Source organism: Staurois parvus, unplaced genomic scaffold (genome assembly GCF_062004578.1).
Source record: "Staurois parvus isolate SC_StPar_1 unplaced genomic scaffold, SC_StPar_1.0 ptg001200l, whole genome shotgun sequence".
Taxonomy (NCBI): Eukaryota; Metazoa; Chordata; class Amphibia; order Anura; family Ranidae; genus Staurois; species Staurois parvus.
The window spans coordinates 3,216,204-3,238,752 of NW_028318996.1; the positions used below are offsets into that span (position 1 = coordinate 3,216,204).

General features: G+C 40.7%; 1 protein-coding gene across 1 annotated transcript in view; it reads right to left on the bottom strand.

The window, feature by feature from the left end:
* Positions 1-22,549, bottom strand: part of ADAMTS8 (ADAM metallopeptidase with thrombospondin type 1 motif 8) — a 63,367-nt gene that overhangs the window by 34,838 nt on the left and 5,980 nt on the right. Inside the window, exons 2-4 of the mRNA XM_089660090.1 lie at positions 14,364-14,603; positions 13,151-13,283; positions 6,359-6,526 (exon numbers count right to left, since the gene is read on the bottom strand). Coding sequence (XP_089516216.1) covers positions 6,359-6,526; positions 13,151-13,283; positions 14,364-14,603 — 541 coding nt within the window. The remainder of the gene's footprint in view (positions 1-6,358; positions 6,527-13,150; positions 13,284-14,363; positions 14,604-22,549) is intronic.

Genomic DNA, 22,549 nt, shown 5'->3' on the forward strand with positions numbered 1-22,549 from the left:
CAATGGAATGGTTTAGATCAAAGCATATTCGTGTGTTAGAATGGCCCAGTCAAAGTCCAGACCTAAATCCAATTGAGAAACTGAGACAAAACTTGAAAATTGCTGTTCACAGACGCTCTCCGTCCAATCTGACAGAGCTTGAGCTATTTTGCAAAGAAGAATGGGCAAAATTTCACTCTCTAGATGTGCAAAGCTGGTAGAGACATCCCCAAAATTACTTGCAGCTGTAATTGCAGCGAGAGGTGGTTCTACAAAGAATTGACTCCATGGGGCTGAATACAAATGTACGCCACACTTTTCAGATATTTATTTATAAAAAATGTTTTAAAACATTTATCATTTTCCTTCCACATCAAAACTATGTGCCACTTTGCATTGTTCTATCACATAAAATCCCAATAAAATACATTTACGTTTTTGGTTGTAACATGACAAAATGTGGAAAATTTCAAGGGGTATGAATACTTTTTCAAGGCACTGTATATGTGGCTCACGCAGACTACTCATCCCTTTTCCTCCCCTATACATGGCTCAACTTCTCAGGGCTCCAGCATATTGCAGTGAGGTTGCAGGGACATATTTCCTTACAATGTATGGTGGAGGCAGAACCCAAAGCAAACCAGAGAAAATTCTATGTTCCACGTTATACAGCTGGTGAAAAAAGACAAAAGTCCATCCAGTTCAACCATAAAAAAAAAAAGAAAAGTTACAATTCCACACCCACAGTTGATCCAGAGGAAGGCAAAAAAACCTCCAGCAAAGCACGATCCAACCTGCTCCCGCAGGGGAAAAAACACCCTCCTGATCCCTTGAGAGGCAATCAGATATTCCCTGGATCAACTTTACCTATAAATGTTAGTATCCAGTTATATTCTGTGTATCTAGAAAAGAATCCAGGACATTTTTAAGCAATCCACTGAGCTGGCCAGAACCAACTCTTGATGGGCTCTATTCCACATTTTTACAGCTCTTACTGTGATGAAACCTTTCCGTCTTTGGAGATTAAATCTCTTTTCCTCCAGACGTAAAGAGTGCCCCCTTGTCCTCTGTGATGACATCAGGGTGAATAACTTTACACCGAGTCCACTATATGAACCACTGATGTATTTATACATGGAGATCATATCCCCCCCCCCCCCCCCCCACTTAATCTCCTCTTCTCAAGAGAGAATAAATTAAATTCCTTTGATCTTTCCTCATAGCTGAGCTCCTCCATGCCTCTTATTAGTTTGGTTGCCCTTCTCTGCACTTTCTCTAGTTCCCCAATATCCTTTTTGTGAATTGGTGCCCAAACCTGAACTGCATATTCCAGATGAGGTCTTACTAATGATTTGTACCGGGTAATATGATATCTCTCTCTGGAGTCTATACCTCTTTTAATACAAGAGAGGATTTTGCTCACTTTAGAAACCACAGCTTGGCAATGCATGCCATTATTAAGCTTATGATCTACCAGAACTCCCAGATCCTTCTCCACCATTGATTCCCCCAGTTGTACCCCCCCCCAGTATGTATGATGCATGCATATTCTTTCCCCCAAGTGCATAACCTTACATTTATCAACATTAAACCTCATTTGCCACATAGTTGCCCAATTACACAGTGCATTGAGGTCGGCTTGTAAATTGGAGACATCCTGTAAGGACGTTAGTCCACTGCACAGTTTGGTGTCATCTGCAAAAACTGAAATGGGATTTTTAATCCCAGACCCTATATTGTTTATAAATATATTAAAAAGTAAGGGTCCCAACACTGAACCTTGGGGTACACCACTGACAACCCTAGACCATTCAGAGTATGAATCATTAACTACTACTCTGAATTCAGTCTTTTAGCCAGTTTCCTACCCACTTACATACTGACTTTTCCAAGCGCCTGGACTTTACCTTACACATTAGCTGTGTGTGGGGAACTGTGTCAAACGCTTTAAAATCCAAGTATACCATTTCCACAGCCACCCCTCTGTCCAAGGTTTTGCTCACCTCCTCATAAAAAAGAAATCAGATTTGTTTGACAACTTCTGTCTTTCATGAATCCCTGCTGTCTGTTGTTTAATTTTTTTTTTTTTCAAGCAAGAACTCATCTATGTGGTCTTTTATTAAACTCTCAAGTATCTTCCCAACTACAGAAGTTTAACTAACAGGTCTAAAATTACTTGGTAAAGATTTTGATCCCTTTTTAAATATAGGCACCACAGTGGCCTTACACCAATCTAGTGGTACTATGTCAGTCATTAAAGAGTCCCTAAAAATTAGAAACAATGACTTTGAAATGACAAGGCTCAATTCTTTAAGGACCCGTGGGTGTATGCCATGTCGGTCCAGGTGCTTTATTCACCCTTATTTTGTCTAAATATTTCTGGATCATATCAGTTTTGAGCCAATGTGGATCATCTGGAGCTGTGTCAATACCATGCCCATTATGGACAAGAGCTCCCCCATGCTCCTTTGTATACACAGAGCAGAAGAAGGTATTTAATAAATTTGCCTTCTCTTTGTCCTCAGTCACTCACTCTAGATTATTTTGTATAGGGCCTACATGCTCGGACCTGACCATTTTACTATTAATATATTTTAAGAATTTTGGGGGGTTTGTCCTGCTATCTTTTTCAATCTGTCATTCGGTTTTAATTTTTGTGGCCTTGATTTCCTTTTTACATATTCTGTTATATGCTTTGTAATGTTTAAACAATGATAGCGTTCCTTCATTTTTATATTTTATAAAAGCTCTTTTCTCTTTATTTATAGCTTTTTTAACTTTGGCTATAAGCCGCATAAGTTTGATTTTTAGCCTTTTTAATATGCCCATGGGAATATATTTTGTAGCGTGTTCACATACAGCCGTTTTGAAGAACTACCATTTCTGTGTTGTGTTCATCAATGCCAATATTCCCTCCCAGTCTAAGTCTTGGAGAGCAGCTCTCAGCCTTGGAAAATTAGCTCTCTTAAAGTTGAGTGTTTTTATTTTTCCTGTATGTGCTTTTTGATTACAGCTAACATTAAATGAAATCATGTTATGGTCACTGCTACCCAAATGTTCTTTTATATGGACATTATTAATAAGCTGTGCATAAACCATTCCTACCCTATTTTCTGGAGGGGGAAGAGATGCAACTGAAGCCACTTCCTTCTCTTCTAGAGAATTTTGGAGTGTTGTTCCACAGGAAAATCATATATTCATAACAAATATACCTCCACTTATTTCTCTTTTTTACTAATACCATGTGATGAGGGCTGTGTGCATATTGGCCATTGAGCATATCTGTGTAATCAATTGGCTCCACTTTCCCTATGTACTTGTGTCACTGAGGGGTGGATTTCTGAAAGGAAAATAGACTATGCACATTGCAAATGCAGTTGCAATCATTTTCCCCAGAGCTTAGTGAATGTGGTTCCATCATCCAATCATGTGCGAGCAAAAATGTTTGTTTTTTTTCCTTGCACCTGATTTGGTATTCTGTATAAAGTGAAGCTTCACCACATTTACTAAGCTCTGGGGAAAATGAGTGCAACTGTATTTGCAAAGTGTACAGTCAATTTGCCTTAATTAAATCCACCCCTCTACCTATAGGAGCTTACATCCAGTAGTTTAAACTAGACAAACTGTCCTACAGACAGTGCCCCAATACTCTCTATTCCTTTTACATGCAGTACCCCATGCCTTTTCATTATATGCTGTACCTTATACCTCTCTATCACCCATAGGGCCGATGCCTCTCTAACACATGTAGTTCCTCATGCCATTCTATTGCATGCATACAAAAGATAACTGTTATTAGAGAAGGAGAGAGAACCAAGAAGCCTAAACAGCACACGTTCAAAAATCAATCAGCCCTTAATACCCACAAATTGGTTTATAAGAAAACAATTTCCATTGCATGGCAAACTTTAACAGTGCCTGGAATAAATCATAAAATGTGATGTCTTTCACATGGACATTTATATATAGTACAGTCCAAAGTCAGTGACCCACAAACATGTAACTGCTGATATCTTTGATAATTCTGCAAAAAAAGATTTATAAAATAATTTATACCACAATGTTATAACTAACAACAACTAAATAAACCAATCCGTGTACAACAAATAATGTACAACATGTCTAAGAATTCTGTAGGGCCTCAGATGAACCTGGGATTATAAAATCATCATATGTAGGCAATGAAGATCTAAGGTCCTACCCTGATGGCAAGTGGCATCATGCACCTAAAGTGCATCCTGTTTTATGGTTACAGGGAGGACCCAAGCATACCCATCCAATGATTAAAAAGGGTAGGTGTGTATAAACAAAGACAAAGGAGGGGGAGAAGGGTGCAACCAGCTGGGGCACACACCAGTAGAGCCTGGGAAAGGGCTGTAATCACTATAGAAAAATCACAGGAGAAGTATAGAGACTTTAGCAGCCCACCTTCAGCTCAGCCAAGGCACCAACTTAAGCTGCTAATAATCATTTAAATTCCTCAGTGCAGGTGAACTCAATCCAGTAGAACCACATATTCCTGAATTTAGTAGTCTGTCTTTTCAGGGATGCACAAATAATATTGCCCAACACCCGAGATATGCAGTTCCAGGCGCTGCCAGGCAGATACGTTTTTTTGTACATTTAGCCCTATTGTGGACAATTGACTTCAGTGCAAAAGTGCGTCCCATTGACTTCAATGCAAAATTGCATTTCATTGACTTCAATGCAAAAATGCCTCCCATAGACTTCAATGCAAAAACACCCTCCATTTACTTCAATGCGAAAACTGCTGTCAGTAGCAATCCTATGTGAACACTTATCTCTGCATGCCACTCTACTCAATCACTTGCAAGTCTGAAACGCACCGCTACAAACTTGCACAGGACCCTTTTCATAATGGTACTCAAAATGCAATGCATGTGGATTGCATCTGTGTGAACCACCTCAATAGGAACACTTAATATCTAGCATGTTTTGCGAATCTTTGCGCATTAAAAGCGCATCCAGATTGGCACATGCGTGAACCAGGGCGCCTCCATTCACACCTGGGCATTACGGGATTGTGGCAGATCTGCCCGCGATCACAAAACACAGGTTTTCAATAGCACTTAAACTGTGGTGCAGTTTTGTCGCAATTGTCATGCAGCAAGTCGTATTGGGTGAAACTTGTCACCCAATAGAATTTCCCGCTCCTTTATGGGCAGCAAGCTTCACATGATGCAATTTGGCATGATTGTCACATGAAAACCGTACTGCATTTTAGGTGCAATTAAAATTAATGTCACCAAAACCTGTGTTGTAGTGTATTTTGAGATTGCGGGCAGAATCACAGCGATTCTGCCACAAACCCATAATGCCCAGGTGTGAACGGGGCCTAACGGAGTGGACACCAGAGGTTGATTTGGCTCCTTAGCAGGCGCTACTGAGCACCCAAGTGTTTTCTTGTGTGAGGGTAACCTGCAGGAATAAAGTTTTGGGGTTTTTTTTTCATTGGGGCTGGTGCATTATTTACTCGCTCAGCAGATGCGCTTCTGCTGACAGTTAAAAGATTGGGCTCTTGGGCGACTCCCCTTTCCTGACGAGCACCCAATCAGTGCTTGTCACACTGCAAGGTCTCTCCCTTCCCTGCTAGTTTCCGGGTGCGGTGCTGGAGACCTGCAGGGAGGTGAGGAGGAGATAAATAGCGCAATATTAAAAACATTAAGAGTTTAAGTCACCATAAAGCCCCTTTTGTTTTTAAAAGCCCCAGACTTTCCTAAAAGCACATCTTCCTAACAAAACATCAACCCTTCATTTTTTGGTTTTATTCAGGACAAGGAGAGGGTCATGAGGGATAACTAGATTGGGACCCTTATTTAGTCCCTTGCAAAAATAGTTTTTTAAAAAATTTCCACACCCCTGCTTCTGTTGAGATAGTGAGACTAGTAGTGACACCTACCTTTCAGTTTTATCATACTTTTTTATGTTGACCATTTTAAGTGTCTAAATCTGGATGCATGAAATGAATGGTCTCTGTTTTTTGTCCTGACTGAAATAGTGGACGGGGCATGTGGCAAGATCAGAGGCTGCATTAACACTTGAGCGTTTTGTAGCTTAAAGTTTGAAGCTCCAAAAACGCTCAAACTTAAAAATCAATTGTTCTCTATGCTGCCTGAGAACAATAGAGAACAATTGATTTTCAAGTTTGAGCTTTTTTGGAGCTTCAAGCTACAGAATGCTCAAGTGTGAATGCAGCCTTATACAGTTAGGAGCTGTGCCTAGCTTTTGACTTTCCCAAATCAAATGCATCTTCTGAAAGATGTATGAATGGATGAAATAATATTATATTAAAGCTTTTCATTGTAAGGATCTTCTCTATTCTACCACAGAAAATAATTGTCTTTCTTCCTTCACTTACCATGGCCGCTGTCAAAGAACTCTGTAAGGTGCATGGCACTGCATGGTGACCATGGCATGGTCTTGTTTAACTGTAGAAAGAGGGGTGCCATTAAGTGGTGTCTGTCCAGATCTCCAAACACCTTCCTGCAATTGTTGGAGTTGTCATGCGGAATACTGAGGACGTGAGCTGAAGAGACAAGTGATTTATCAGATCAGAAAATAACCTGAAATTATATTATATCACACACTTTATAATTACACTTTAGGAAATGAAATCACATGTAATTGTAATATTGCAATGATGTTGCCTATAATATTCCAACAAAGTAGGAGTGTAAGCTTCTTTGGTAGAGACTCGTGTGAATGGATCAGTGTTCTCTGTACAGGAGCTTGGAAAATGTTAGAGTTATATACATTTATAACAATAGCGTATCTGTGGGTGGGCATTAAAGTATAAGCTCCTCTGGTACAGACATTGGTGTGATTGGCTCAGTGTTCTCTGTAGAATATGTCAGAACTATATACAAGTGTATAATAATAATAGTGTGTGACTGTGGTGAGAGATGTCTGGATCATGTGTATACTAGATGGGATTGTTGTATGGAATCAGAGCACTGTTGTCTTGCAATGTTGGGGCCAGTTTTATGTGCCTTGCCCAGATAATACATTTGCTCCCTTTTGGTCTGTTAACTAAGTGTTTTGATATATTATGATATATCTATTCAATAAGTGCCAGTTCACATATTTATTTTAATAATGAGTAACAATTCTTAGTATCTCACCTCAGCATGACCACTATGCATAAAATGCTCAAATATATAATATCTGCAGCCTGTTACGTTTTGTGATATTCTACTACTCTGATCCTTGCTATTGATATATTTATTAATTATGTCATTCATGTATTTTACCTATCGTAGTACTTTATACACCCCCTCTAACGAGCAGAGGGGGTGGAGCATTGCTCAAGGCATCTAGCCAAGGATATTTATAGCATGACCTTCATACAGGCTGGTCATGAGCTCTGAGGAAAAGGATTCATCCCCGAAACGCGTCAGCATCTTGACCACACTGACAGTCGGAACACCCTGTCCGTTGTTGCGGCCATCTCTATTATGCAAAGCTTTATACACATGCTATGTCTATGAGTATGTTTTTGCCTTTTTTGAATACATCTTGGATAATGCACTAGGTGTTTGCGCCACCTGTCTGCTCTTTTGCCTTTAGTTATAGTTTAACCTGTTCCCGCCGGCCATATGCATATATGTGGCCTCTCAGCAGGTGGGCTTTAACGCTGTGAGGCCACATATACGTATATACATCCCTATGTAAACATTTTCTGTGCTGAGAGTACACACTCTGCACAGTTCCCTTTGGGTACCGGAAAGCTCCACATGCACACTTGTGATTGAGAGCTTTCTGATCATGTGATCCTTGTGACTGCCAATTATAACGGTCACATGATCAGAATGCCTGCCTCCTCTTCCTCCCTGCATTTACAACCTCTTTAAGGACCAGGCGGTGGCGACGGGAAGGGGTTAAGGAAAATAAAGTCTGAAAAAAAAAAAAGAAATGCAATTACTACATTTTAGAACTGGAAAGCTGCAATATATTACATTTTTTGTTTGTTGGATTTGTATACACTTTGACTCTGAATGTAGGGGAATCAGATCAATTTGTAGCACTCCAAGAGAGAGCTTTTTGCAAGTTGCAGAACGGCATCACAAATATCTTTCTAGTTTTGTTTGCTGGGATATATAGCTTAGGACAGGGCTTAAAATTTCAAGTCCTGAGCTACTACCCAGGCTTTAAGAGTTACTCGACACCAACAAACACACACAAACAGAGACACCTGTACACACACACACACACACACACACACACACACACACTATAAAAAGTTGCAGTACTTCATTGTGCACTCATAGAGCTGGGTACTGCACTCTAGGGGGAGGCAGAGAGCACAGCACACACTCCTTCCTTTGCTTTCACTACACTCAGCTATTGAGCAGTCTGACGGCTCCCAGTGCCAATGACAGATTCAGCCTGAGCTCTGAGCCTGCTCAGCAAGACGGCCCTGGGGGACACACTTGCCCCCACCATAATTTCCACTTGCCATTGGCGAGCAGGCGAGTGGAAATTTCAAGGCCTGGCTTAGAACATACTCCAAAAATACTCTATAATTATAAGGTTGCTCTGGGCAATCTCTCTGGTCATATCTGCATATTCTGACACTTAAAAAGAACCCATTAATTTTTTTTTACAGTTTGATATTTCCCTGAAATTTTAATATTGATAATTTATGCCACCTTAAAAATAGTGCAATCCATTAATTTCACTGGATGGGAACTGCAATATGTATCTCTTTTAGAGGTAGAACGTTTCCATTCATTGTAATTGTAGCCATTTTTATGCTCTTCACTGTTCTTTTTCTTTATAGCTTTGCATATCAAATTTACAAAACGGAGCAGTAATTTCAAGTTGAAATAGGGCAAAGTACATTGCAATGAAATCAGGCCAATTGTTATAAAGGAGCCCCTTTTTGGAAACATGGAATAAAAAGACCCTGACAGGTTTCTAGACAAATCAAAATGGCAGGTCCCTGAATTAAAAGAGGTAGTATACTCACCTCTCAGGTGACCTAGGCCTTCTATTGTACCTCTGTTCCAGCACTGCAGTGTACATCAGTCTCTTTGGCATGTGATGCTGCCATGAGTCTTGGGAGTGTGTCCTTTGCTTCAGATTGTGGTTCCTTCCTTCAACCCTTACATCACTACTGTGTCCTGTGGTGATGTAGGGGTTCAGAGGATGGAACCACCAAACGTGGCAGAGAAAACAGGTATCTGATACACCCCGAGCTGTTGAGTGCCTCTGGGATGGGGAGAAGATATCCGTCCCGGGCCAATGGAGAAATGACTGAAATACCCTTCTACTGCAGGAAACTGATGTTTTGATTTCTTAAGAGACCTGATAGGGTCTCTTTAACCCACTTCTTGCCAGCTTCCCACCAGCTCTTTAAGGGCTTTAAGTTTTGGAGGGGTTTCGTTTGCTTCCTGATGATGAGATCACTGTGATGATTGGCTGTCACCAGGCCCGAACTGGCCATAGGGCACACCAGGTATCCTGCCCGGTGGGCCAGGGCTGCCAGGCTGCATGTGCTTAATGTGGGGCAAAACGCAAAGCAGATGCGGAAGCTGAATAGGTGTTACTGCTGCTGCCAAGGACACTACAGGGAGCCGGCCCGGACCAAATAAAAAGTGAGTGAGTGCCAGGCTGCCATTGACAGTGAACACTTACTGTTATAACAAAATATAAGAAAATATGTATATACTTGTTTGACTGGCCTGTCTCTTTGCTGGTGTGCACTGTCTCTTTGCTGGATTGGTCTGTCTCTTTGCTGGATTGCAATGTCTTTTTGCTGGACTGGGCTGTCTCTTTGCTGGTTTAGGCTGTCTCTTTGCTGGACTGGGCTTTCTGTTTGCTTTATTGGGCTGTCTCTTTGCTGGATTGGGATGTCTCTATGCTGGACTGGGCTGTTTGTTTGCTGGACTGGGCTGTCTGTCTGCTGGGCTGGAATGTCTTTTTGCTGGACTGGAATGTCTTTTTATTGGATAGGGATGTCTCTTTGCTGAATTGGGCTGTGTCTTTGCTGGACTGGGTTGTCTCTTTGCTGGTTTGGGCTGTCTCTTTGCTGGATTGGGATGTCCCTATGCTAGACTGGGCTGTCTGATGCTGGACTGGGCTGTCTTTTTGCTGGGCTGGAATGTCTTTTTGCTCGATTGGAATGTCTTTTTATTGGATAGGGATGTCTCTTTGCTGGATTGGGCTGTCTCTTTGCTGGACTGGGTTGTCTCTTTGCTGGTTTGGGCTGTCTCTTTGCTGGACTGGGCTGTCTCTTTGCTAGACTGGTTTGCCTCTTTGCTGGATTGGGATGTCTCATTGCTGGATGTGAATGTGTCTTTGCTAGATTAGGCTGTTTGCTGGACTGGGATGTCTTTTTGCTGGACAGGAATGTCCCTTTGCCAGTAAGGGATGTCTCTTTGCTGGATTGGGATGTCTATTTGCGGGACTGGGATGTCTCTTTGCTGGATAGGGCTTGTCTCTTTGCTGGATTGGGCTTGTCTCTTTGCTGGATTGGGCTTGTCTCTTTGCTGGATTGGGCTTTTCTCTTTGCTGTATGGGGCTATCTCTTTGCTGGACTGAGCAGTCTCTTTGCTATATGGGGATGTCTGTTTGCTGAATGGGGATGTCTCTTTGCTGGATTGGGCTTGCCTCTTTTCTGGACAGGGCTGTCTCTTTGCTGGACTGGGCAGTCTGTTTGCTATATGGGGATGTCTCTTTGCTGGATTGTGATGCCTCTTTGCTGGATGGGGATGTCTATTTGCTGGATTGGGCTGTCTTTTTCCTGGATTAGGCCGTCTCTTTGCTGGACTGGGCTGTCTCTTTGCTGGACTGGGCAGTCTATTTGATATATGGGGATGTCTCTTTGTTGGATTGTGATGTCTCTTTGCTGGATGGGGATGTCTATTTGCTGGGTTGGGCTATCTCTTTGCTATATGGGGATGTCTCTTTGCTGGATTGTGATGTCTCTTTGCTGGATGGGGATGTCTCTTTGCTGGACTGGGCTGTCTTTTTGCTGGATTAGGCTGTCTCTTTGCTGGACTGGGCTGTCTCTTTGCTGGACCGGGCAGTCTATTTGCTATATGGGGATGTCTCTTTGTTGGATTGTGATGTCTCTTTGCTGGATAGGGATGTCTATTTGCTGGGTTGGGCTATCTCTTTGCTATATGGGGATGTCTCTTTGCTGGATTGTGAGGTCTCTTTGCTGGATGGGGATGTCTCTTTGCTGGATTGGGCCATCTATTTTTTAAATATTTGGGAGGCACTGGGATTAGAGAGAAAGGGGGCACTTTCATGATTGCAAGTGGCACTGTGATAGGGGTCTGTCATTGGTAGTGGCACTGTAATGTAAAGGGACACTGTGATATAAAGGGAACTGCACTGTAAAGGGGCACTGTAATCAAGAAGCCACCAGTATGTTTACGTGATCGCATGCAAGGCAGATCACCTCAACTCTATGATTAAGTTAATGAAAGGTGAAACATGGTAAAGGGTATAGTTCAGGTGGTCTGCCTTGCATCGGATCACTTAATAAATATTTGTGGCTTTTGTCCTGAAGTGCAACTACTTTTCTTTTTTCACACTATTGAGCATGCTTCCAGCATAAAGCAATACCGGGCCATCTCTGTGCTTCCACATATATGTGTATGGCTAGTGGGATGGGGTAAATAGTGTGCTTTTACTGGTTCACAGAAAAGAGCAGAGTATTTCCCTTCCTGCAGAAACACTTGGTAGAGCTTGGTCATATCATTTCAGCAATGTGTCTTGTATAAATTCCAGACATACTTTTTATTTTTTTACAAGAATTGTAGATTTTTTCCAGGATTGTAAAGGCATTTAGCTGTATGGTGACTGGCGGCAAATGTAATGACATGTACTTTAATATGTTGCTAATATGGTTGAATGATATTTAAAAAGTATTTAACGTCGTTTTAAAAGTAAAAGGAGTTTTTACCTTAATGCATTCTATGTATTAAGGTAAAAAAAGCCCTTCTCTGTGCAGCCCCTCCCCCCCCTTTATACTTACCTGAACCCAATCTTGATCCAGTGCTGTGAACGAAAGCAGCGTCTCTCCTCACTCTCCTTCTTGCACCTAGAGGCAGCAGTGGGAGCCATTGGCTGCAACTGCTGTCAATCACAACCAGTGAAGAGAGAACAGGAAGGCGGGGCTAAGCTGCACTCTGTGTATCAATGGATACACAAAGAGCGGTTTGGAATCAAGCCTGCACAAGTGCCCCCAAATCAAGCAGCTTGCCATCGGGCCCTCTGCAGGCGGTAGGAACTAGGAGTGTTAGCGGGAGACCCCAGAAGAGGAAGATCGGGGCTGCTCTGTGTAAAACCATTGCAAACAGCACGTAAGTATAACATATTTGTTATTAAAAAAATAAAAACAACAACATATATCCTTTAGAATCACTTTACAGTATAGTATATCTGAAGTCAAAGTTTTTTTCTCGGTTTGGATAGTGTAAGAAAGGGTTAAAACCCCTGTCATCCCAACAAGTGCCCCCATTGGAAGATTCCCTTCTATTCCCAGCTTGAAGACATCTGTAAAATGTTGTATTTTCCCAAACTTGACATGGGTTCTAATCTTTCTATACCCCATCCAAAATAAAAAAAACTTGTCTTCAGATACACTTACTATTTGTACATGGTGTTAGGTGTTACCATTTGTTGTTTGAGAAAGTCTACAAGGGGTTATACTACAGTTTGGTGGAGCTGCCCTTGTTGTACAACATGGGATTGTGTGAAGTAAATAATGTGCAATGCTGTAGTCCTCAGTACCCAGGGGTTCCTGGATTAGTCCACCCAGAGACACAATTTGTTTATGAAATTTGAATGCGTGTTTCCTCTAGTTTTGTTGATTTCCATCAACATTCTAAAGAAAGAGCTTCATTATTTTATGATGACAAATCCAGCAGATTTTGTCTCCAAGGCCCCAAGTGCCTGTTACAGAGGACACCTGAGCATCAGCTATTTTATACCTTATTATCAAATACCACAAGAGACTATAAATATTACTGCTTCACATGCTTCGCACTGCATTTTAGATAAAAATAGGCCACAAAGACGTAACAAAAGATAATATTTTAGGAAAGTGTTGAAATGAAAAATCTGATGAGTCTCATTTGGCGTGATAGCTAATCTCCCAGGTAAGACCAGTAATTGGATGGTAGAGAAGGACATTTACCAAGCTCATGGGCCAGGGTGTAGGCCGCCTGTAGTCCGTCATCTTCAATCACAGAACAACTCTTGCTGGGGTCACACACGGTCCCAATGTCAGCTACTCCCAGCGTGTCACAGCTTTCATGTCCACAAAAGTCCTGCCACAAAAAATGGAATAGTGATTTTTACATTTAAATATAAATAAATTGAATTCACAGTGAATATAAATCAGTATATTAATAATGGGATGTTGAATAAAAAGTACTTCTTTCAAAAAAATCAGGATCTCTCAGGGGTTTTGAATCATTATTTCTGCACTTGAGTGTATTGTGATTTATATATAGAGCGCTGTACTTATTATTTCTGTATTTCACAAGCACTGAGGACCCCATATTATAATAGGGAGTCCACACAGTCTGTGCCTAGCAGCTTTTTATATATTTGCTTGGAAATTTTAAATGATTGAAGTGGGCAGAATTTGTATCGCTTTGTTATCCTTTACACTGGCTACCAATGTTAAGGGGCTTGTATTAGGGGGTCCCTGGAGGCTGTCTGATGACCCTCAGTGTAAAAACAATGTAATTAAAACAGGTACTCTGGTCTATATGTTCACAGCAATGAATAAGAGTATAGAGCACATGCAGAGGCCCAGACAACGCAATTTATATCGAATCAGACATGTCCTCACTGGTACTTGTATATTGGTAGCACCAATGGAGATTGTACAATCAGAATGTAACAGGAATAAGATGAGCAGGGGGGAGCTGGAGGCCCTACATTATAGGGGTAACTGCAGCAAGCGCGTACATATACTTTAAACATGTTACATTTGCCAAGATATCATGCGAGTGGATAGATAGTCATGATTTGAGGACTGCTACATCCCCTGCTACATTTTGCCAAGGCAAAAATAATTTCTTAAGTGAATTAGGTAAATATAGCAAGTTGATACTGTGCACAAAACATTTGAGTGAGTGAGTATAATATAGGTACAATCTCTCGTTAAACAATATAAATTAGTAAAATAATAATTTGTGTGAAATCCCTGATTAGCAGTGCAGCCTAGAAGAGAAGTGCTTTGCCTGTGAGGTTTTCCTGTACACCGTATCATATTCCAGAGTCTGTGGCTAGACTGCAGCAAGTCAGTTCTGGAATAGATGTAAGTGATATTCTGAGCCTGATGTGTTGTATATTGGAAGCTCAGTCTTTAGGAAGTGTCATTGCTAGGGGTCACATACCTGACGTGTGATGAGAATAGCGGTATCGTAATGCTCCGGATGGCGATCACTTGATGGGTTGTACCTCTGCTGCCACCTGCAGAAGTTCCGTAACGTCAGACCACCGTTGTCAGACACTTCTGGACCAGCATCTTCATCTTCCACTACCAGAACTTTTACCACGACTAAGTTCACAGAGTTCCTCAGGCTGGGGTGCTTGTAGATGCGAGAGGCCACAGACATCAGTGTCAGGATATGGAGCTAGAAGGGAACATTAGATTATTGCCAGTTGGTTTAATGTTGCCATTTACAGATACAAGTACAGTGCAGATAGTTGACAATTACACCTATACATGAAATAACAGCTCAGCCTTCACCATATGATACTTAACATTTATTTAGGCAGAGAACCTTCATTTCATAAATGAGACTTGAAAAACACTGGTATGTTTATCTAATAATAAACAATATATTTTCACTTTTCTTCTATGTGGTATCCAAAATAATGAACATCACTTTCTATGAAGACCATGCAAGAGTCCTGCAGAGGATTGTCTGTGAAAGGTCTCATTCATCCGGGTCGTGATATAGCTAGTAGTAATTAGTCACATTCAACTGGAGGTCTCTTAGATTATACAAGCAACTTCTTTAGATCTGATGAGAATATACTGCAAATGCTGAGGTATTTTCCTTACACTCATCAGAACTGCTGGAATTGGGCTCTATGTTGAAGAGACTTTTCAGCAGGTACCAAGGTTTTCTAAACACATTCCAATGTTAGATTTAAGTTTGACTATGTTTTTTCATCTTTTTGGTTTTTTTTTTAAACTGTAAATTTTTATTAAAGGCCAAAGCCATTTTTAACAATACAGATATACAACACCATGGGTGTGGATGTTGCATGTAACATAGACAATATATAAAACAATAGAAGGTTAAGTGACAGCATGATAAAACTGTGTATATTAACAACATAAAATAACATGGACCTGCAAATGGAATAAGCGTAATACAGATTAGCGATGTAGGGGGTATCATAAGTATACAAGGGTGTACTACCAAAGGGAGAATGATCCCATATTTACCAAGTGGACCTAAAGTGACCTTGATAGTCGCCTGATAAAGCAGTGAGGTATTCCATATCACTAACTTCAGAAATCATTTGCAATAAGTGGCTTAGCGTAGGGATTTCCACCGATTTCCAAAATCTAGCAGCAGTCAGTATATGAACCCCTAGTTTTTTAGAGTGTTTAGGAACACCCCTAAACAGGAGACCTAAAAGGTAATGAAGTGGATATAATGGAAGAGCAACATTTAAAACTTGCTCTAAGACCTTTCTGACCATATCCCAAAAGCTCCAGATCTGAGGGCATAACCAAAAGATATGTATCAAAGAACCTGTTCCATCCAGGCATCTCCAACATCTCTCAGATAGAGTTGGGTTAATAGCATGTTGGGCTTTTATACTAGTTTTTTAGAGTGTTTAGGAACACCCCTAAACAGGAGACCTAAAAGGTAATGAAGTGGATCTAATGGAAGAGCAACATTTAAAACTTGCTCTAAGACCTTTCTGACCATATCCCAAAAGCTCCAGATCTGAGGGCATAACCAAAAGATATGTATCAAAGAACCTGTTCCATCCAGGCATCTCCAACATCTCTCAGATAGAGTTGGGTTAATAGCATGTTGGGCTTTTATACTAATTTATCAATATTTTATATAGGTTCTCTCTATAGGCGACACATCGAGAAGTTTTAGTAGCTGTCTCCAGATCATCTGCGAACATTTTAAACAAATTGGACATTGAAGGTCTCCCTCCCATTTCCTCATATAACGATGAGGACACTCTTCAAAACAGTCATAATTGAGAAGTAATTTATACAGGGAAGATATAAGGTATAGCTGGGAGGGGCCTCAAATAGGTATTCTCTTTGACTAGCTTTTTTAAAAAAACATCAGCTGAATAATGTAGTATATATTGTAGTATATATTAATATATTATTATGTAGAATATATTATTGTACCCTGTCTGGGTGTATCTGGAGTTGCTCTGCAGATGATGAATTCATTTATGACAGTTATACAGAATAGTAATAGTGTGATTCATTCCTAAGATTTGTTCTTCAAAAATGCTGCTTTCCAAACCATCACATCCAGGAACACTCTTGTTGCAGAAAGATTACCCGGGGATAAAAATGATATTTTATTTATTATTGATGACCTGTGCTCTGGGTGTATCCTTTTATTACTGCAACTTTCAGATAGTCCAGAGAGTAAGACAGCTTATCATGGCCACAGCTGTGGTACATACGTGAGTAAACTTATTAGACCAAAAGCATCTCAAGATATTAACAGTAACTGGTATTCTCTTTGTATTTTTACTGGTTGTCATGGTTTCTTAAAATGACTCAGAATTACAGTGAAATAATCATACTTTGTTCCAATCAGATGTCTAGACAAAAGCAAGCGAGATGGCCAAAACTGTTGACCTACATCCAAACTATTTAATTTTTTCCTACACTTTGCAGGTTGTTTGTGTCTTAGTTCGTGTTGCAGGCTGTTATATTTTGTAACCCTTTAAAGGTTTAGTCTTCCCAAAAGGGGGAACCTGCTGAGTCATCCTATGTTTTTTTTATTCCTTTTGAAGACCCCAGTACAGATATCTACCTACCATATTCCGTCGTTTTGTTCTTTGACTCCTTTGGGGTGTTCTCACTCCTCCTGTTGCCTTCTGTATAATAATAAGATGCATCCAGGAGTGTGAGATACCTGATATTGACCAAAGGAGGTGTGCAGACCCGTGGATGCAAGGGCAGAGATGTCACTGCTAGTCTGCTAGAGTTTCCCAAATGACAAAGGTATTTCAGGTGGTTTCATTTCAGCTCTTTTATTTGAAATCTATTTATATGCACTTTAGAGCCTGCTGGTTTACTGTTATTCTGGGATCCAGCACTAATTCTCTACCGGGCTGAATGACACCCATTCATTCAACCCAATTCCTGTAAGTGCAGGGCATCAAGGAACCATCCTCTAGGAGTATGCCATCAAGCTGCCCTGGGCTTATAGGAGAATGTTGAAGGGAACGGCACCACATAATGTGCTTTCATCATTCAAGACTGCCCATTAGAAAACCCATGAGGTTATGTGACTGCACCAAAGCTCCCTGCAAAAAAGGTAATTGTGCAGATAAAAAATAATTAATTAAATGCTGTCTGTGTCTGTGTGTGTGTGAGGGAGTGATGGGCAAGGGTGAATATAAGTTTCCTGTATCTACCAAAAGTAGATAGGCAACATTGGGTTGCCTGACCCTTTCAAGGACCACATGAAATAACAGAAACCGTATAATTGGTCCAATTTGCGCATTCCTCCTACAAAGTTATCCTTCAGTCAGAGTGCGTCTTCCGCAGTACTTCAGAATGAGTCAGTGTTGTATGTACAACCGGAGTAAGGCCCATGGGTGGAGGACTGAACTGCCCTCCAGTAAACCTTATATGGAAAAGTCAGTGATAATGTGAATCAATACATGAAAAAAAGACAAGTGAATGTCTGTATGTTGCATCAAAGAATGATAATTCTAACCTTCTCATATCCCACCTAGATGCAGAATGATGAGATTCTGTCTGACATATGTGTGAAAATGCTTTGTTTTCTCCTTGTTTGTGTAATCTCTCACAGAATAGCTGGACTCTAAAACGATTGCCAACCATGTTCTGATTAATGACTTCAATGGAAAAGCACAACACTCCTTAGCAGGTTCTTATAATCAGATTTTACTTCTGTTATCAAAACTGTTTTGATTTTCCACATTAATGGAAATGTCTGAGCTAGCCACCTCTAACGGACTGTGATGTGGCACATTATGTGCACTGGGGAAGACTGGGAACTGGCTACCAGCATGAAAGGTGGGGGTTGTCTTAAAGACTATGTTTTATAAAAATACACCTTTATACATATATATAATGAAAAGATGAATAGTTAATGATGAAATACTAAAAAAACCTTCATTCTTGCTTTGTAAAAATGATATGGACTCATTTCAATACAATGCTAAATAAAACACCATGCCATTGACATAAATGATCCTAATCATTTCCCTTGCTTTAGGGCTTGTTTACACCACCTTAGTAATATGTGGTAAAAAGCTGTGTTACTGCAGACACATTAGTGCACCAAGCACAGCGCAGTGTGTTGCAGTGCCATTCATTTTAAATACAACTCAGTGGATCTACATAATGACACTGAGCATGACATAGAAAATATAAAGCAGCAGCAATTTTTTCCTGTTTTGGGGCCCATTGAATTTGCCACAAAACAACTGCTGTCAACACATTTTAAAGTTTTTCATTCTTCCAACACCAACCTCATTTGCAGCTCTCGATATTCTGCAAAGTCTCAAAAAGACTGATCAGGGCCACCAGCCCATCATATATTAATTTTATAATTTAAGGTGGGAAGTATATTTCAATTTGGTAGAAGTTATAACAAGGCTTTAATTGTTTATAGTTTTCCCAAAAATGTCCCCAGTGTTTCTTTGATATTCTAATTGTACTACAAATGCTCTTCAGACCTCCTGTCCAGTCTCTCCCCTGCAGGTAAGTGACCCCTTTCGGCTTATTAAAGTAATTATACACCATAAATCCAACACAGCACTATGAGGGTTAACTGACAGGAAGCTGTGACCCATCTTGCCACCCGCTGGCCTTTCTATAGCAATTCCCACAGAGCTGTAATAGGAAGAGAGAGGGAGGGTCCTGTGGAAAGAAAGGGATGTTGTGGGGTGGTAAGAGCACTTTGTCTGGGAACGGTCTGACTCTGAAACTATAGTCACCCAGGTAGGGGGTGGAAGGGCATAAAGGATGTCGGAACAGTTCACTGAAGTCTTTGTCCTGGGATTAAAGAACACTTTTAAAGGCCAATTTTGTGGAGTGATCTACGATGACAAATCTTTTTCTTAAAGGCCACATAGTGCTATGATGTTAATTACACATTGCATGTATTTACATTACACAGGGCACAGCAATGGTATGGAAAGTTCCACAGCAAAATCGGCACTAGAGTACTAATGGAGGCGGAGGTCTCCCATACAGTTGGAAATCTCCACAATTGGACATCAGTGTATTGATAATGACTGTAATATACACAGGTGTCCAGCTGTTCTGTACCTTTGTTCCTTAGTCCTCTTTTGGAGGTCTGTATGAATAGCATGTTAATCAACTACATAAAGTCTAGCAGGACCATCTGGGAATGAAGGGGTTTTCAAGCGTGTGTTGTTACTTTTAGATGCCCCCCTTTTTTCCGATTTCTCCTTCTCTTCTCTTCTCTTCTCTCCTTTACTTTCTTTTCCTTTCCTATTTATGTTATAATTAGCTGGGGGAGTCTGTTTTGTGACTGCTTTTTGATGCCTGCCTTGCCCTTTCTTGAGAACCCGTGGAACCGACCGGTGAGGTGTGGATTAACACCAATGAATGTGGTTGTGTGTTTTGGGGATTTTTTTTTTAGTCTCCTTTTGTGGCTCTTCCTGCAGGTGCATGCTAAGTGGTGGAGGTTGGCATGTATTGTACATAGTTTTGTATTTTATTTGTTACAATAACCATTAGTTGTTTCTTATAGAAGTCATAAAAATTCATGATGTATGCTACATATAGTTGAGACCAGAAAAATCCTAAAGAAACAGATTTTAGCTGTGAAACGCGTAGACTTTATTACCTTGTTTCTGTGTTAGGTAAAATTGATATATAAAAAATTATCTGCTTACTTGTTATAAAAAATTTGGATTCCAGTGCACATTATTTTGCAAAACATGTTTTTAGTAGCCCTATGAGGCAGCATTTAAAAAAAAATTGTAATAAAATTTGATGGATTTTATATTGATTGTTTTGTTTTGTTTTAATTTGCTACTGGAGGTATATCTAAAGTCCCTCCCCCCTTTGTTTCTATGTTGTTTTAGCTGGTGCCTCTTCAGTCACTGAGGTACCAACTAAGCTGGCACCAACAATTTGCCCTCTTTGAAGCTCAGTAACAACTCTGTATTACTAGCAGCGCATGCAGTGAATGACGAAAGTGAGGCTTCCCACCTGTTAGCTAGGTGTCTCATCACACAGCAGAAGTAAAAGAGTGTTACATCACTTCCGCTTTCAACGTGGAACATGTCGTTAGTTTCACACCTGAAATTCATGTAGTATTTCCATTTTCTTGTCGAACGCCTGTAAGTGTATATTACCATGTGTATAGGAAATGCTTTTAGTCTAGGAAAGTCTTAGTGTGTGAACAGGTGTTCCGTTTTATATACTATACTTGTAATAAGATTCAATATCCTCCTTTTCAGTCTCCATAAAATCATTAAAACTTTGATAATCTATTCTTATACTATGTGATACTTTTCAATTATTATGTTGCTGAATATACTGTAGCTACATACCCTTTCATGCCTATTTTAACTCGGCAAACTAGGACTACACAATAAAGGTGGGTCAGATTGGTGGTGTTTCATAAAGTTACGGCGAATATATGCAATCCCCCAATCAGTGTGCTGGTGGGGTCACTCCATAGGGTGTCTAGATGATGGGAGCTGTCACTGCCCTCTCTGCTGTAGGGAGCCAGTATAGGATTCATAACAGGAACACTGATAGCACTGCTGCCACAGCAACCAAACTTGTCTGGTATTTAAAGTGGAGCTCCAGTCATATCTGAAAAAAATAAAAGTCAGCAGCTACAAAACCTGTAGCTGCTGACTTTCAAAAACCACTCGCCTATCCCACAATCCAGCGGTGTGCTTGCCGCAGCCGGTTTCACTGGCTGTCCTCTCTCCTTGGCCCCAGCATCTTAAGTATGGGCATCCTGCTGTGACAGCTGGCAGCTTCACAGCCGGGTGGCCACTGCGAATGCTTGAGCAGCACTGTGCTTTGTGAATGGTCCTGTAGTCTTATGGGACCTGTCACATGTCCCAGGAGACTGCAGGGAGGGGGGGGGGAGAGGACAACTTCCGCTTCCGATCACCTAGGTGGTCGCAGCGGAAGTGGGAGTGAGTACCTGTCAAAATCGGGTACTCCCCTACCCCACCAGGTCCCCAAAGGTGCCAATTCCTCACGGGGAGTAGAGGACTAGTATTTAAAGCAGAACTTCACCTTTTGGGTGGATCTCTGATTTAAAGGAAATTTACAGTCCCATCATACACTTATATTTTATAACATTAGCATTGTCATAACAATTCAGACAATAGTTATTTTTGACAATCCAATATAAGCTTATTTAAAAATCTCCATATATGTTGTGAGTTCTGCCTTTCTGCTGTCCTTCTCTTTCCATAACTTCCTGGATTCCCTGTATGCTTTTCAGCTTCTGTGCTGTTTGCTTTCCATTTCTAAGGACTACATATCCCTTCGTACCCGTACCTTGCTGCCTGCAAGCAGTGATTCCTGTACTGACTCTGTCTCCTTAAACTCCTCCTCTCAGTGCCTCTGTAGTGCAGAAGGTAGGCTCTGTGAAATCTGTGACTCAGCAGTGCCTACCCACAGGGTATAGTGACTACATGTCACAGAATTCAAGGAATGGTGGAGTAGGAATAAATAGAAGTAAGCTAGAAATAACTGAATTATAATGTGGAAATGAATAAACGATTTTTGCCATAGGTATGCTTTAATTTTATATTAATATGTATAATATTAGGAACAAATAGAAAGGAATAAAAATTCCCTTCTGTGAACCGTGTCCCTCATTTTCTAGCCTTAAATTATTACTAAACACAGGACCCTGCATTCACTATATCTGATCTCCCACACAGACCATGGAAGTGCAAATATTTTAGTAAATATAAACTGCTAAATACCTTTTCTCATTAGCAGTTTAAGCAGTCTTGTGACCTTTGTCAGTGTCCAGCAGAGCACTGGTTAAAGCTTGTAGGAGGAGTTTGCATTCTGCTTTGTGAGGATGCAGAACCCCTGACCTCTGTCTGGACATGGCTGATTGGCCCTGTGCTGATCACATGCACTTTCCCAAGAAAAAAAAAACCTCTCTAGCAATACACATCACACTGAGCATGTGTGGACTGATTCCACACGATATATTTAATCAGGAGATAAGAGGGGGACACTGGAAGAAGGGGAGAATCATAAAAGTCAGGATCAAACAGCCTTTTTACACAATGTAGAGGATTAACCCCTTAGGTTCCACAGTGAGTATAACAAGCATGATTTACTGCATATACAGAC